At 45.1% G+C, this 15378-nt stretch overlaps 1 protein-coding gene across 1 annotated transcript in view; it reads left to right on the top strand.

Moving 5' to 3' along the window:
• The window catches only part of FAM241A (family with sequence similarity 241 member A), a 138125-nt gene extending 123081 nt beyond the window's left edge, over nucleotides 1–15044 (top strand). The window contains exon 2 of the mRNA XM_069230238.1: nucleotides 14596–15044. Within this exon, the coding sequence (XP_069086339.1) occupies nucleotides 14596–14841 (246 nt within the window). The 3' untranslated portion in view covers nucleotides 14842–15044. The remainder of the gene's footprint in view (nucleotides 1–14595) is intronic.
• The last annotated feature ends 334 nt before the right edge of the window (nucleotides 15045–15378 follow it).

Below are 15378 nucleotides of genomic sequence, written 5' to 3'. Positions count from 1 at the left end.
AGTGGTAAAGAGCCCAGAGTCCTAATGCCAGCAAAAATTAAATTCAGCACACAATCAAAAGCAGGAGGTCAGAAGCCAAAACAGGAGGGGAAACCCTGCAGAAAGGGCCATTTCCAACACCCATCCACCTTGAGCCGCTGAATCCTGGTATTCATTTCTGTGCAGAGGACTAATGGTTCCATTGTGAGTGCAAATATCAGTGATGAGAAGGGGCACCCGTGACTGGTCCCTCTGCCAAGGGGTATTGGGGAAGTGTGAGTACCATTGACCCTGATTTGAGCTATCAGGGTTTCATAGTTGGCCAGCAGGTATCTTGTCTTATGGGGAGCTAGTCCCATCTTAGAGGGGGCCGTGCTGAGGAACTCCCAGTTCACTCAGTCAGAAGCCTCTGCGTTTAGAAAAAGTAAGAGGGTGGTTGTTTTGAAGCATTCTACCACATCAACAACATTCACCACCAGCCGTTCATTATCTTGAGCTTGCCTGTTTCTAATGACACAAATAATGGGCAGGTGGACTGTAGGTGTGAGACCAAGATGGAGAAAAGTATTTAAATATCAAAGTTTAACAGGGCAGTGGGTCTGTAGGAAGAGCAGGCCAGAGGGTGCTTGCCCGGTTTCAACAGCGAGGTTACAGTGGATTCCATCAAGGTCGGTGTAACTGATATGGTGAGAAGCAAAGAGTTGAAGAACTTGGTTAGGAGTTTTGCTAAGTTCACAATAAGCTTTATGAAATGATAATGAGAACTCATCTGTACCAGGGGCCTTTTTTGCCTTTTAGTTGGTGTATGGCTGACTTCTTCTCTTCAGAGTATACGGACTCCTTCAGTTCCTCGACTAGCACGGGGTCAACATGTGGAAACGTAAAATCCTGTAAATAGTGGTCTAGGTGGATGCCGAAGGGCTATGTGCTTGGTAAAGCAGTGCATAATATGCCTAGAAAAGATAGAGAAAATCGGCTGTGTATGTATGGTAAGCCCCCGCCTCATCTCTCGTGGCAGGAATATGGTTTCTACTTTGCTTCCACCACAATTCATATGCCAGCAATCGATGTGCCTTATCCCCCATCACATAAAGTTTCTGGTAAATGTTCAGGAGCATTGTTATTCTCGCACCACATCTGTCATATAGAGCTGTTCTACTTCAACTCAAACTTGTCCCAGCTCTTTATAAACCTTATTCAAGCCTGTGGCCTTGTGCTGGGACTCAAGCTGGGAAAAGCGGGTCTCCAGGCCAGAGCCTTGGCTAGTCGGTCAAAGATAGATGTGTTATTTATAAGTTCACTTCCCAGTAGTGCTGCTATTGTTTTTCTTAAAGTAATGCTCTAGGGATTGTCGCACTGAGTCTCATAGCGCCTGATCTCAGAATACCAATTTGCTAACATACCACTGCAGAGAGCAAGCTTACTAAGGAAAGTAAGGCCCTCATCCTCCTGGAAGAATCTTGTGCCCTATCCAAGTGAACTCTGGTGGGGTCGTGCACACCCTGGAACAATGAATAATGGAAGGGACTGGAATTGTAAAGCTAGGCTGAACAACATAAGGAGGAACAAATCAGTAATCGTCCAGTCTATCTGCTGATGAAGCTAGGGTGTGAGTTTCTTGAAAAATTTGAAGCCGTCTTTGAGATTGGTGATTGCCATGTGTCCAACTGCGAGTAGCCATGGGACCGCAGCAGGTCACTGCCGGGCTCGGCAGGATTGGCCATATGCAGCAGTGTTCGGTCTTCATCTGATGTGCATGGGGCTCTCTGCTTGTTGTCAGTTGTAAAGATTAAGTGCATCGGGAAACCCTAGCCATACCCGATTTTCCTGTCACATAGGTAAGACAGTAGGTTCCTAAAAACACGTTTGGTCAGGGTCTTGAGCGATATATAGTGAAAAAAGCTGAGGTTGTCGCCCCTGAAGATGATGGAATCCATTTTCCGAACCGCTCTCAAAATGCCCTTCATGATCGTGTTGAAATGAACTCTGGTTGGCACATCTGGTGCCAGTTGGTTCCGCTGCTGGTAGGTAGACCCGGTGAGTGCAATCAATGGTGAGATCACAACCCTCAGACTCCTGTGGAGGATGTGTGGAAACAGCTCCTGAAAATCATTTTCAAGCTCAGCAGTAAGCACAGTAGCACTCACGCCTCTAATCTGTATATTGTTGCTCTGGGAACAGTTCTTGTAGTCCTCCAGGGCATCTCCCAGGAGTTGTTGGGTTTCAAGCGCCATCACACTGCAACCTTTGGCATGCTGCCTCTACAGTCTCCCTCTGAGGAATGCAGCCACACTCACCGCCACCTATGACTTTGTCCATCATTAAGTCTCACTTCTATATCGAGGGCAGCAGTCTATCCTTCATCCCTGCCAGACCTATTGCATTGTGGTGTCAGGCATTTGCAGGAGACCTGGCTCGGGAGCTCAGGTAAAAAATAACATTGAGTCCTCTTCCAGTGACCATTCAACCAGGCCCTGCTACTCACCTCTCTGGCTTCAGAGAAGGGGCATACAAAATTGTGTCATTCTGTCATGCTAAATCTAGTCTGTTGGATCATCCGTTCTTGTGCCATCTCTTGTTGGCCATGCTTTTTGCCTGGAGATTTTGCAGACTTTGACCCAGATGCACAGTTGTATAGAAGGTGTATGAAGAGAGTTTTCCATCCTGTTTTATGTTTTGAAATACCCATTAAGCACTTTTAGAACCTGTCATATATCCTGGGCTTACAACATACTGGCTGTTTCGCGCACTAAGCTTTCTTAGAACCATTTGGTTGCATTTTGCTACGGGTGGAGCTCCAGATTTTCTTATAAGGGGTTTCACTCTTGCTGGTTTCCAGTGGAACCGTATGGAGATGATTACTCCCTCCAGGACAGGAGTTAGTCTACAAGGCTGATTGGCAAGGTATGTGCAAGACATTTGTTCTGGACTTGGGTTGCAAATCTACCTCTAACTGAGCAAGAGGCTTTTCTTGCCTCTCTTTGACCGTTTTTTTTTGGACATCTAACAGGGGCCTAGGATTGTTTAATAGGGACATTCAAGAGTAGAAGGCCATTCAGTTACTAGGCCTTGAGTCTTTCTATGATCTTCCAAATAATTTGACTGTTTGCTTATAGAGCAAATCCTCCTCCTTCTCAGGACAGTTCAGACTGCCCCTCCCCAACACTAAGCAGTTGCTCATTTGGCTTTGGGTGTAAGTCTTGCAGTAATTGTTTGAAACCTTGTCAACATACATGTTGGTTTTTGAGGACCTCAGTGCCAAGTTTGTGATGTCATTTGGGGAAGAAGGGACTAGGTTTCCCCACCTCTCTGACCAGCTGATCAAGCCAAGAATCTGCTTCACCTCATCAGCACCATCGCCCAGACACTTCCTACCGGTATATTCAGTGTTACTGGCTGTGGACAGCAATACAGTTACCCAGTAGGGGCAAGCCACTCACTGTGGATGCCCAGGTGATGGCCATAAATGTTGGACATCTATGTTACTTTTGCTATGTTTGCTCTAACTTCCTAGTGGGAAAACATACTCATAACATGTGAAATGCTCTAGCTGAGCTTCGCTCCATAGATCAACTCAGAACAGTGAACACCTCATTGTTGGAAATGTACTCACTAAGGATTTTACGATCATGGCCAGGTTTGTAATGGACATCACCTCATTTTCAGGTGCTACTCCTTGGATGTCACTTCAAGGCTCATCTTCTTCATATTAACAACGTTGATCTAACATACCTTCTCATCATCATCATAAGCACTACAAACACCAGATTAAAACTGACATTACCATCACCTCTCCCAAACTTAACATGTTATCACCAGAACTAGCAAATCAGGCTCTAGAGCAGTTTTTCATACTCATGACAGTATCAGTTTTAGCCATGTCAGTGTAAAGGCTTTGTCAATTAGAATGTATGCCGATGTCCTGGTTGTCTGTGATGGATGCATCTGCATATCTCTTCCTACTATGATCTATGTCCATCCAACCATCACTTTGTCTCGCTATGCATCTCTCTTTCTCTCCCTTTTGATTTCTCTCTCCCTGCCTCCCTTCTCGTCTTTTCTCATTCTCCTCTCTCTTAAAACATGTTTATGTGAGTCACATTAGGATTGAAACGTTAAGGTAGTGAATTGTAGGGCCACGTGAGTTTGATCATAGCAAAGAACACTGCATTGTTACCAGCAATTAGAACATTGGAATGCTGGGGGCTCCATTGAAAACAATGGAGTGCTGCGGGCTTTTACTGGCCGGTAAAAGCCCGCAGCGCCAACATTCCAATGTTCGCTTTGTTCACAGCAACAGATGTGAACAAAGCCTCACGGAGCCCGAGGGGATTTTAATCCCCTCGGGCTCCGTGATTTTTTTTTTTTTTTAATAGAACATTCTGCCCTGAGTGGCAGAATGTTCTAATAGCCTTAGAACCCGCCGTAGCGGGCTCTACCGGCTATTAAAGTCCCTCTCCCTTGTTAAATGCCCTCGCCTTCGGCTCGGGCATTTAACGCGGGGAGTGGGCCTTTAATAGCCAGTAGAGCCCGCTACGGCGGGTTCTAAGGCTAAAGTGGTTACTTGACAGAGCAGTGCCTGAATGGGTATGGAGACTAAAAGATTCCATCACTATTTAGAAAAGGGTACATCCGGATATCCTACCTATGCCTTTCTAGCGATTTGGACCAGACTGTCATATTGTAGGAATTGACTCAACCTCACCCCAAAGGCCCTGTGACATTCCTGAAATGTAAAGAGTGTTTGGGAATACATCTCTGACCGTTTTGCCCCATGACCTCCATTGTGCTACTTTCATATTGCTCTTAGTCTTTATGAATAAACATGAAGGGGGGCTGTTAGAATATCCTCCAGTATTGTATCTTTTATAGATTCACATGCTTTAATCTTCCCTGTTGTCATGGATGGAGTCCCACTGTAACAGTAATAAAAGCAGCGCTAAAGCATTAGCATTAAACTACATTGAAAAATCAATAGCAGTTAGTATCACATTCACATTGATTTAGTACACCCAAACTTCAGCCCATCAGAGCAGAGACCCTAAGCACTTATCCCATACAGACCCACAATACCTCAGATTTCTTACCTAATGTTTGTGTTAGGGAATCGCCCTGAGCTTTGCTCTGTCACAGTGTGTCACTGCTAACCTTTCAACTTGCAGTTTCCAGTTCATATCTTCAAATGTTAACACCATCTGAGGTACACTTTGGAAGGGTCTTCAGTTATGTTTTTTATACAGAATGTCTGAGTCTAAAAAAGAGATGTTTAGGCCTTGCAAGACTTGTGGAAAATTGAGAGTATATTCTGAGGATTCACAGAAAGAAAGCCTGCACTGTCTTTATCCTAAACGTCAGCCCAAAGAATGCAAGAACTGTCCTACTTTTTCTTCAAAAACCCTCAAAGACCCTACGGGAAGGTTACGTCTGAGGCTATAGAAGAAGAAAGCTGTCATTGACTCAGGCTCAGAGTGTGAGGAAGAGCCTCATACCACTTCCCGAAAGTGGAAAGAAGGATAATCATTGTCCTTTCACAGGGGCTCCAAAAAAAACTAGGTCTCACAACAGAGAGACTAGTGAGGAGAAAAGACCAAGGAAGGAGCCAGCTGTCTCTTCTTCTTCAGATCAGAGGTCTGATTCAGCACCTTCATCTGCTCCTCCTACATCTTTCGAGAAGTCCTGTTCAGGAAAAATAATCTGTCAATTGCACCATCGATGAGGAACTTACTGTCAACGGCTTCCATGTCATTAGCACCCGCACCGTCGACCGTGTTGATGACGTCTTCCACTACATAGATGTTCAAAAGGACGGCAACGGCCGCATTAGTGACAAAATCTGTGACAACTGTATATTCGTCAAGACCTTCTCTGATGATGATTTCATTGTCGACCACTTGGGGCTGAGTCCACCGCTGCACTGTCAACAAAGTTTTCTCTCAGCGCTGTGTCATCCACGCCGCTGTTGACAGTTCCTTCGAGGGTCCCGTTGACGGGAGGAAAAGACACATTGCATGTTCCTAGTAAAGACACAACTTCATCTATGCCTCAAGACTTTTCCAACATTTCCCCACTGCTTTCAGCATGTTTTCTTGAGCATCAGAAGTCTTAGGATGAGTGTATATTGGGTTCTGCATACAGGAATTCACAGATGAGGGTAAAATGACTAGAATCAGAGGATAAAGAAGCGTAAGGTGATCAGTTAGCCTACCTGGAAGGTGACCATTCTTTCTCTGATAGGGGGCATCCTTCTCAGAAATTTGGTAAGTTCCAGGATCATTATCCATATGAGGAGCCAGAAGATGAGGTGCATCATATTCAGGAACCATCTGTCAGTATTACTAGAACGCTGTTCGCAGACTTATGCATGATGCTGAATGATTATTATAAAAGATTCCCGGATGCCAACCCATCTAAGCAGCCTCCACTGAGACAGGAAGCCCCGGATGCAATTCCTGCTCCGCAAAGCATACCTAGGCCTCTGAAAGATAGAACTTTACTGCTACCATAATAAATTCCGGATACTTTCCAGGAAAGCGATGATCAGCACTTGGAAGAGGGCAAAATTCAGATGAATCCCATTGACAGTGATGAGTGGGATGATTATGTTGCACCAATGCCAGCATCTCTTACCCCATGAGTGGTCGATTTGCCACCTGTGGAAATTGGCAGTTTCCACAATTTGCTTGACAGTGTCTAAGTGCTTCAAGCTTCCTACGCCAGTTAGTGTTTCAGCTATGATTTTAAGGCAGGAACACAACGTACTACTTGGGCCATCCCTATCGCAGATTTTATTTGGCAAGAAGGCCTAAAGTTGATGATGACACCAGTGTGTGTGGTGGCTGTCATTCCAAAACTCGATAAGAAGTTCAAGGCTCCTGAGAGTTCCCCTACATGTGTTATTGGCCACCCCCCAACCAGATTTTGTCATCATGCAAGTTGCTCAGAGGAGAGCAAAAAATCCTTTGTCACCATGCACTGTCCCTCAGGAGGAGGAAGACCACTGTCTTCACAATATAGGCAAGAGGTTTGCCGCAATAGCAGGTACTTCTATCAGAGGCTCCGATGCCACGGCTATCCTGGGGAGATACAACCTGCAGATGTGATCTGACATCTTGTCATTGCTGGACTAGCTCCCTTAGGACAAGAAAAAAGAGACGATAGGTCCTGGCGGAAGGTGAAAAGGCCTCTTCCAAGATCATAGATGTGGCCATGGACATTTCTTCTACAGCCATTTCTTCTACAGCCTTCAGGCAAATGGCTGTAGTGGCGGTATTGAGGCGCCAAGGTTGGCTTAAAGCCACTACTTTCCGTCTGTAGGCAGGCTAAAATACTGGACATGACACTCAGCGGAGAGTACCTTTTTGGGAAACAAGTTGACGACACATTGTAGTCGATGAAGTCTGACATGACTAAGTCGCTGGGAAGCTTACAGGTTGCAGCCCTTTTGAGGCAGAGGCCAGTATATCTACTGACCGCAATTCCAACAGCAGTTTCAGCTCTACTCTCAAAAGGGTTTGTGTTCACAGTATTCGGCTTCAGTTCTACAGGCCAACCACAACGGGCGCATATTCTAGGCAGCTGGGGCATCCACACCCTTTAGCAGGAGGAAAATCTAAAGATGTCAACGGGAGACAATAAAGTACCGGACCACAGTCCCACGTCCATTTGGCCACAACATATCCAAATTGTTTGATCAACGGAAACTCATTTTTTCAAACAAATGGATGTTGGACGTATTCCAGCACGGTCACACCCTGGAATTTGTTCACAAACCTTCAAATTTTCCTCCTCAGAAGACAACCCATCATCATCATCATCCAGTTCTCAAAAAAGAAATCTGATTTACTTCTCTCAAAACAAGCAATAGAGGACGTGCTGCACAACCAGCACAATCTAGGTTTTTTTCTCACTTCTTTCTGATAAAAAAAAAGTCGGGAAAGTGGCGGCAGGTAATGGATCTCGGGTTCTTGAACAAGTTCATCAAAAAACAACCTTTTAGAATGCTATCTCTTCAATCGATTTTGCAGCTGATGGATTCAGGGGACTATCTTCCCTGGATCTAATAGACGCATACTTTAACGTGCCATTACATCCAAAGCACAGAAAGTTTCTCAGGTTTGAGGTGGCAGGATGCCATTATCAATTCAAGATGCTTCCCTTCGGGTTAAATTCAGCCTCCAGAGTATTCACCAAGTGCATTGCACCAGTGGTGGCTTTCCTCTTACTGTCCAGTCACCAGGTATTCCTCTACCTGGATAATTGGTTAATCAAGCGTCCCTCTTTTGCGTCAGCAAAGAAGTTCACAGAGGCCTGCCTACATTTGTTCCAATCCCTAGGTTTCTGGTTCAGCAGCGAAAAACCATCCCTCATCTCCAGATCGCTGGTGTTTCTAGGAGCAGTCATGGATACCAAAATTTCAAGGGCCTTTCCCACTGAAGAGTTACACAATTGCAGACACTAACAAGATCAAAAAGGTGCACTTCTGTAAGGACATAAAAATCCATGGTGGGGATGATGTCATCCTGCATCCCGTTAATTCCAAATTGCCTTTTGCGCATGAGACCTCTTCAAGAACAGCTCGATGCACAGTGGACACAATCTTGAGGTTCTTTCAAGGACATCATTTTGATTACCCTGGAGATAAGGTCAGTGATGTAAGGGAAGAGAACATCTGTGAGGGTCTCTCCTTCCTCCGTATGGTGACCCAAGTAGTAATGACTACAGATGCATCCATGGAGTGCTAAGGAGCACATTCACAGGATTTGGAGGTTCAATTATGTAACATAAATCTACTAGAATTTAAGCTGGTCTTTCAAGGTCTTCAGGCCTTTCTTCTGAGGTTAAGAGGTTAGGTGAGGAATCCACAGGTAGTTGTATCCATCAGAAGATCGAGTTACTTACCTTCGGTAACTACTTTTCTGGTGGATACATTAGTTACCTGTGGATTCCTCCCAGTCCCACCCGCCTCCCCGTTGCCTTTTTGGTCTCACCAAGTAATCCTTGAGTGTGCTCCTCTTGGTCTTGAGGACTGCAATAGATTATGTATATATGGATATTTGTATATATATATTTATTTGTGTATATACAGGTTTAGTGTATATATGTATTGATTTAAAAAAAAGGTTATATTAAATCTATAGCCATTTTCTTGCAATGATGTGTAGTTTACAATGTTATGAGATGTTGCCTTTATCTTTCATTGCATTGGATTATTGTTCTCAGGCACGTAAAAAAGTGTTGGTACTGACGTCGGCACGTCGGCGAGGACCTCTTATTGCCAGCATGACGTCAGACGGCGTTGCGTGGGCAAATGTGACGTCCTCGTCGACGTGCAGAAGCTCGGAAGAAGATTTCCGTCGAATGCTGGCGCCATGGGAGTATTCATTAGGTGAGGAATCCACAGGTAGCTAATGTATCCACCAGAAAAGTCGTTACCGAAGGTAAGTAACTCGATCATTTTATCCATTTTAGCTACAAAGATACAAAGCTCATTTATTTCAGCACAGGAAATATGTATGCCCACCTGACGATGTTAAACTACCAGAGAATAATGCCTTTTTTCTGATTTTAAGCCCTATAAAAATGTGTATAAGGCATTGTAAGAGTGTGTTTCTGTGTGTAGGAATCGGCCATGATGAGCTTGAATTAATACTTCCAAGGCTCTGCGCAGCCTGTTTATGGATGCTTTGCTCAGCACCTTCACATCCGTATTCATCATGGACAGTGGGGAAATAAGAAACTTTAGGAAATCCACATTTTCTGTGTGTTCACCCCTGATTGTTTCGCCTTTTTATGGATCCTATATTTTTTGATTGCTGTTGAACTTTGTGCACTTTATCCCTGCTAAGCAGTAACAAAGTGCCTGTGCTCCCTCTTTATTTGGCATTCTCCTAATTTGCATATTTTAATTTCTTAATAGACTCTAGTATATGGTACAAAGAAATGGCGTGATGAAAAAGAATGGAATCCCACTCCCACCACCCCCTCCCCCAGAATATGAAGAGGGGCCCCTGAGTCTCCCATATTTCACAGATATTCATTGGCCTTTGTCTATATGTGGGCTTTTCTCAAGGGTTGAGGGCCCCCTGAAGGGTTGGAGGTGCCCTTCACCACAGGGGATGCAGGGACCTGCATTATGCCCCTGGTGCAAAATGTACCCAGGGCCTGGAAGTTAAGCATGTCTGGTCTGCCGTAGCTAAGAGAGGGCTGAACTCAGGTTAATTTAGTGACTTTGATGTTAACCCTAACAAGGTTGTGACTATTCCTTGAAGTGGGTAGTCCCCACCTGGGTAGTCCCCACCTCAAAATAATGATTCGGTTCCTTACAAAGCCACATTTCTGTGTGTCCCTACAAGGTTTTTGGATCTGAACTACAGTTGACTCGCTCACAGAAGGTGGCGTTGACCATTACTATGTGGCTCTAAATCTACCTCAGACAATCTGTCAATCCTTTGTCCTAGACAATCATGGAAGAACACAGCCTGTCAGTCATTGCTTCCAGGGACTTTACTCTTGTTCAACTCTTGCATTGCTGACATTTCTTCTTTTGTTTGAAAGGTTACTAACCTTTCTTTTCTGGTTTACTGTTAGTCTGTGTACCTTGAGTCTGCTGAGCATGGCTGATGTATCTATTTCATCTTTAGATAGTGGCTGTTTTTCTAAATATGCTTTTTCTTTTTAAAAGGAAATTACTCATTTAAAGAATAATCAAGGACGTGTTGCATTCACATGTTTAATTAAATTACTATATATTCAGTTTGCGCTGGTCACCAGGGACAAATTAGCAAAAGGGGCAATGGGTCAGTCCCTGGGTGGCAGCTGTGAGGCGCTATTTAGGGCAGTGTGGTGGCTACCACAAGTAACCTAGTTAGGCCTGAGCGGCGTTTCTAGATTCAAGGAATGTAAAGAATAAACCTAAGCTGGAAGGTACTATTGATGCACTGTCCAGGGAAAATGGAGAGCTCCAGCAGTGGAATCTAAAAGCAGGATGCTCTATCTCTTGGTCTTGGTCTATAAACGTATCGTGTTGCAGTAACTCTCCACTGACATTCAGGTGTAGTTTACCAGTGTAAACTAATCCGTACGTAAAAGGATGAGTGTTGGCAAAATCTGCATTTTTTTTTTTATCTCAGTGAAGATAAAAAATAAAAAAATAAAAAGTTAAGTGTCAACATGTGCTTGAGAGATCTTTATATCTAGTCTGACAACCCAGTAGGTTAATGCGCTTGCTTCATGATTATGTTTATCATCAAAAGGCCACAGGTACATTTCAATCTCCCATACTGCCATGGTTATAATAATGTTAACCTGCAGTCACAAGCACCAGTTCCTAGGTGCACGCAATAGATATTCCACAGATTTTTTGTTGAAAAAGAAATCCTTCTGAGACTGGTTATGCATCAAAAGAGTTAAAGAGAGCATTGACTACTGCCCCTTATGGCTCCCCTAATCCATACGTTTTTAATGTTTTTCTGCTCCTGTTCTAATAGTAAATTTAGGAATACTGTCTCGATGCAATAACAGAAAACTCAGAGCGCGCTACCACAGCTGCCACATTTCAGATTTGGTATGTGTGGCATTACCATTGTTTATGCGTGACATTCTGTACTTTATGTGTGACACTTCGTGAAACTTCATTGCGATTAAAACCACGACAGACCATGTGAGGACAGTCAGGTGCAGGGCTGGGTTTACTGTCACACAGCACATAAAACAAGAATTAGAATTCTCAGTTCAGTTTTTAAGATCCTCAAACTTAGTTCAGGTGTTCATACTTTGAAAATGAAAAAGCCTACAGTATAAATAGAGATTTTTATTTCAGGCGCAGACACTGTGATAGGTTTTGGGTGGGTGGGTTCCAGCTGCCACTGGTTCCTGATTATCCCTACCACCATGCCCAGCTATGAGGCTGATGGTGGGGCACGAGGGCACTGAAGCAGGGCTTAGGTGCATCCTACAACACAGAAAGCCAAGCAGTGAGCAGAGCTGTAACAGGCTCAGCAATGATGATGAAGCTCTAAAATTAGGGCCCGTATTTATACTTTTTTTAGCGCCGCATTTGCGCCGCTTTTTGACGCAAAACGGCGCAAACCTACAAAATACAATGGCATTTTGCAAGTTTGCGCCGTTTTTGCGTCAAAAAACGACGCAAATGCGGCGCAAAAAAAGTATAAATACGGGCCTAGATATATTAGGATTTAAATGACCTGAGACCAGTGACAGTCTGGCAGAGCGAGCTACAGGGGATGGGCCAGCATCACAAGAGGCTGCAGGCACTTTAATTCTCTCCGGCCGCGGTCTGGACTTGAGCGGCATCTTAATGAAAGGCTGCAGGCATGTACCAAATATTGGCCAGCAGCACGATAGCAGTGCGAGCAGCAGCAGGCTCCACTGTAGCCAAACTTTAAGAAACATATAAATGATAACTGATGCTCGCTTGTTTCACAACGATATGGTGGCCCTCTATGATAAATCCTGACTCTGGGTTGAGCAAATGAAATAATGGAACACAATGTTGCAGTCTCTGTGATGCCATAGTGTCACGTGAATGCCAAATTGAGTTCGCGAGCGCAGCTGAGCCAGCCCCCCAGCAGTCGGTGTCTGTGAGAGCAGTGCGAACTGCGCGCTAGTTTGTTCAGTATTTATTATAACACTCCAGCTTGACAGCATCAGTAGGCGCTATAAATGAGTGACTGCATTTTAGTGCAGTGATGCGGACCACCACACTGAAATGTGTTAAGTCTCACCCCTAATGTGTGGTACTTTGCATGGCTGGCACTACCCAAATACTGGTCAGACATAGATTTAGTTCACATGTTTTAAACCACATCCTTAATTGTATAGACAATGCTTCTTGGAAATTATTCAGTTACTCTTTTTTCGTCATGCCTCTTTTAGATGATCCCTCTTTTAGACGATCCCTCTAGCCCATGGGTACTCACAAACTTTTTCTCGGGGGCCAAAATTGCAGTATGGTTTGCGGCCGAGGGCCGCACTGAAGTGACAGCAGGGGGCGGGGCTTAGAGGGGGCGGGGCTTAGAGGGGGCGGGGCTTAGAGGGGGAACAACCACCCCACCCCCTTTTTCAAAACAATGCCCCTACCCCAGTAACACACACAGCGCGCACACATACAGCGCCATCTGCTCTCACCCCTACCCCAGTAACACACACAGCGCGCACACATACAGCGCCATCTGCTCTCACCCCTACCCCAGTAACACACACTGCACCATCTGCACACAGCGCCATCTGCTCTCACCCCTACCCCAGTAACACACACTGCGCCATCTGCACACAGCGCCATCTGCTCTCACCCCTACCCCAGTAACACACACAGCGCGCACACACACAGCGCCATCTGCTCTCACCCCTACCCCAGTAACGCACACATACAGCGCCATCTGCTCTCACCCCTACCCCAGTAACACACACAGCGCGCACACATACAGCGCCATCTGCTCTCACCCCTACCCCAGTAACACACACTGCGCCATCTGCACACAGCGCCATCTGCTCTCACCCCTACCCCAGTAACACACACAGCGCCATCTGCTCCCACCCCTACCCCAGTAACACACACAGCGCCATCTGCTCTCACCCCTACCCCAGTAACACACACAGCGCCATCTGCTCTCACCCCTACCTCAGTAACACACACAGCGCCATATGCACACAGCGCCATCTGCTCTCACCCCACCCCAGTAACACACACACACAGCGCACAGACACAGCGCCATCTGCTCTCACCCCTACCCCAGTAACACACACAGCGCGCACACATACAGCGCCATCTGCTCTCACCCCTACCCCACTAACACACACAGCGCGCACACACACAGCGCCATCTGCTCTCACCCCTACCCCAGTAACACACACACACAGCGCACACACACAGCGCAATCTGCTCTCACGCCTACCCCAGTAACACACACTACATTAAAAACAAATAAATAAATAACCAAAGAGCCTTACCTGACTCAAAGCACTGTAAAGATGCCACAAATGTGGAACAGCAGGCAGGCAGGCGGGCAGCAGACGTGGAGCCGGTGACAGGAAGCAGACGACCAAAGCCCCATAAAAGTTAGCTGCAAGCGCTGACTTTTATGGGGCTTTGGCTTCCAGGATCGTCAGGGCAACGCCATAAACAATGGCCGCCGTATGTAAACATAGAGGAGGGCCGCGGGAGCATGCTCCCGCGGCCCTCTTCTATGTTTACATACTGCTGCCATTATGATGTGGCGTTTGGTGTGCGTCTCGCGGGCCGCCAAGCTAGGTCCGTGGGGCCGCTGGCGGCCCGCGGGCCGTACTTTGAGTACCGTTGCTCTAGCCCCACATATTCCACAAATACTAAAGCAATGGTTTGCAAAAATAATAAAGCTGTAATATCGGCCACAAGTTTTTGTTGTGGCTAGACCTATTTTTTTTATCCCAGTGCAACCCTGCCAGTCACTGTTTATTATATTTTGTCCAAGTTACTAAGTGGATACTGGCAATCGCTTTCATGCTGGTGAACTGTAAATGTGATATACCAAATTTCTGTTATAATTTGGGGAAAAAACTGATTTAAATGCTCTGTATGTTACTGAGATCAGGAGTGTAACACTTTTTTCTTTCTCGTAGATACTGCAAAACCAAAGCAATCATACAGCAGAGCGCACTGGAGATGACTATAAAAAGTTGGGAACTCTTTTTGGCGAAATCAACAAAATCCTTATTAGTATGGGGTTCTCAAGGATGTACTTTGGTGAAAGGACTGTGGAACCGGTTCTTATAGTATTCTTTTGGGTTATGCTGTGGTTCCTTGGCCTCCAAGCTCTGGGACTGGTTGCTCTTCTGTGCCTTGTCATCATCCATGTACAACAGTAAAATGTGGACACATGACTTTTCATACAACAGACTTTACAGACGTCTGGTTACCACAGAAACAAAAAAAAAGGCAAGAATGTTTTTGCCCATTGCATTGGGTCAAAATATTGTGATACAGTTTTACCTAAGATGTTTGGTTTGTTTATTAACTTCTGCCAACTCTTTCATTGTGAAGGAAAAAATAAAGGTATTTTTAAAAAGGGTGATCTTGGTGTGCGAAATGACATAACATTCAGATAATAAAGGCCAAACTGTACATAATAGGCCACTGTACCCTTCAAGTCTGAATACGTATTTCAAAACAATAGTTTGTCTACAGCACTGGATGAACCCCATACCACTCCAGCGATTTTGAGAAGTTTGATTTGGGATAGAGATTGTAGAATTTAGACAGACTGTTGTGTGTGTATTAAAAATAGGCATTCTGATGGATACAACTACCTGTGGATTCCTCACCTAATGAATTTCACCCCATGCGGCAGCATCCAACGGAAATTTTCTTCTAGCTCTGCATGTCGACGATGACGTCACAATTGC

Source organism: Pleurodeles waltl, chromosome 1_1 (genome assembly GCF_031143425.1).
Source record: "Pleurodeles waltl isolate 20211129_DDA chromosome 1_1, aPleWal1.hap1.20221129, whole genome shotgun sequence".
NCBI lineage: Eukaryota > Metazoa > Chordata > Amphibia > Caudata > Salamandridae > Pleurodeles > Pleurodeles waltl.
The sequence above is the reverse complement of the archived record's forward strand: the minus strand, read 5'-3'. Positions and strand labels throughout refer to the sequence as shown.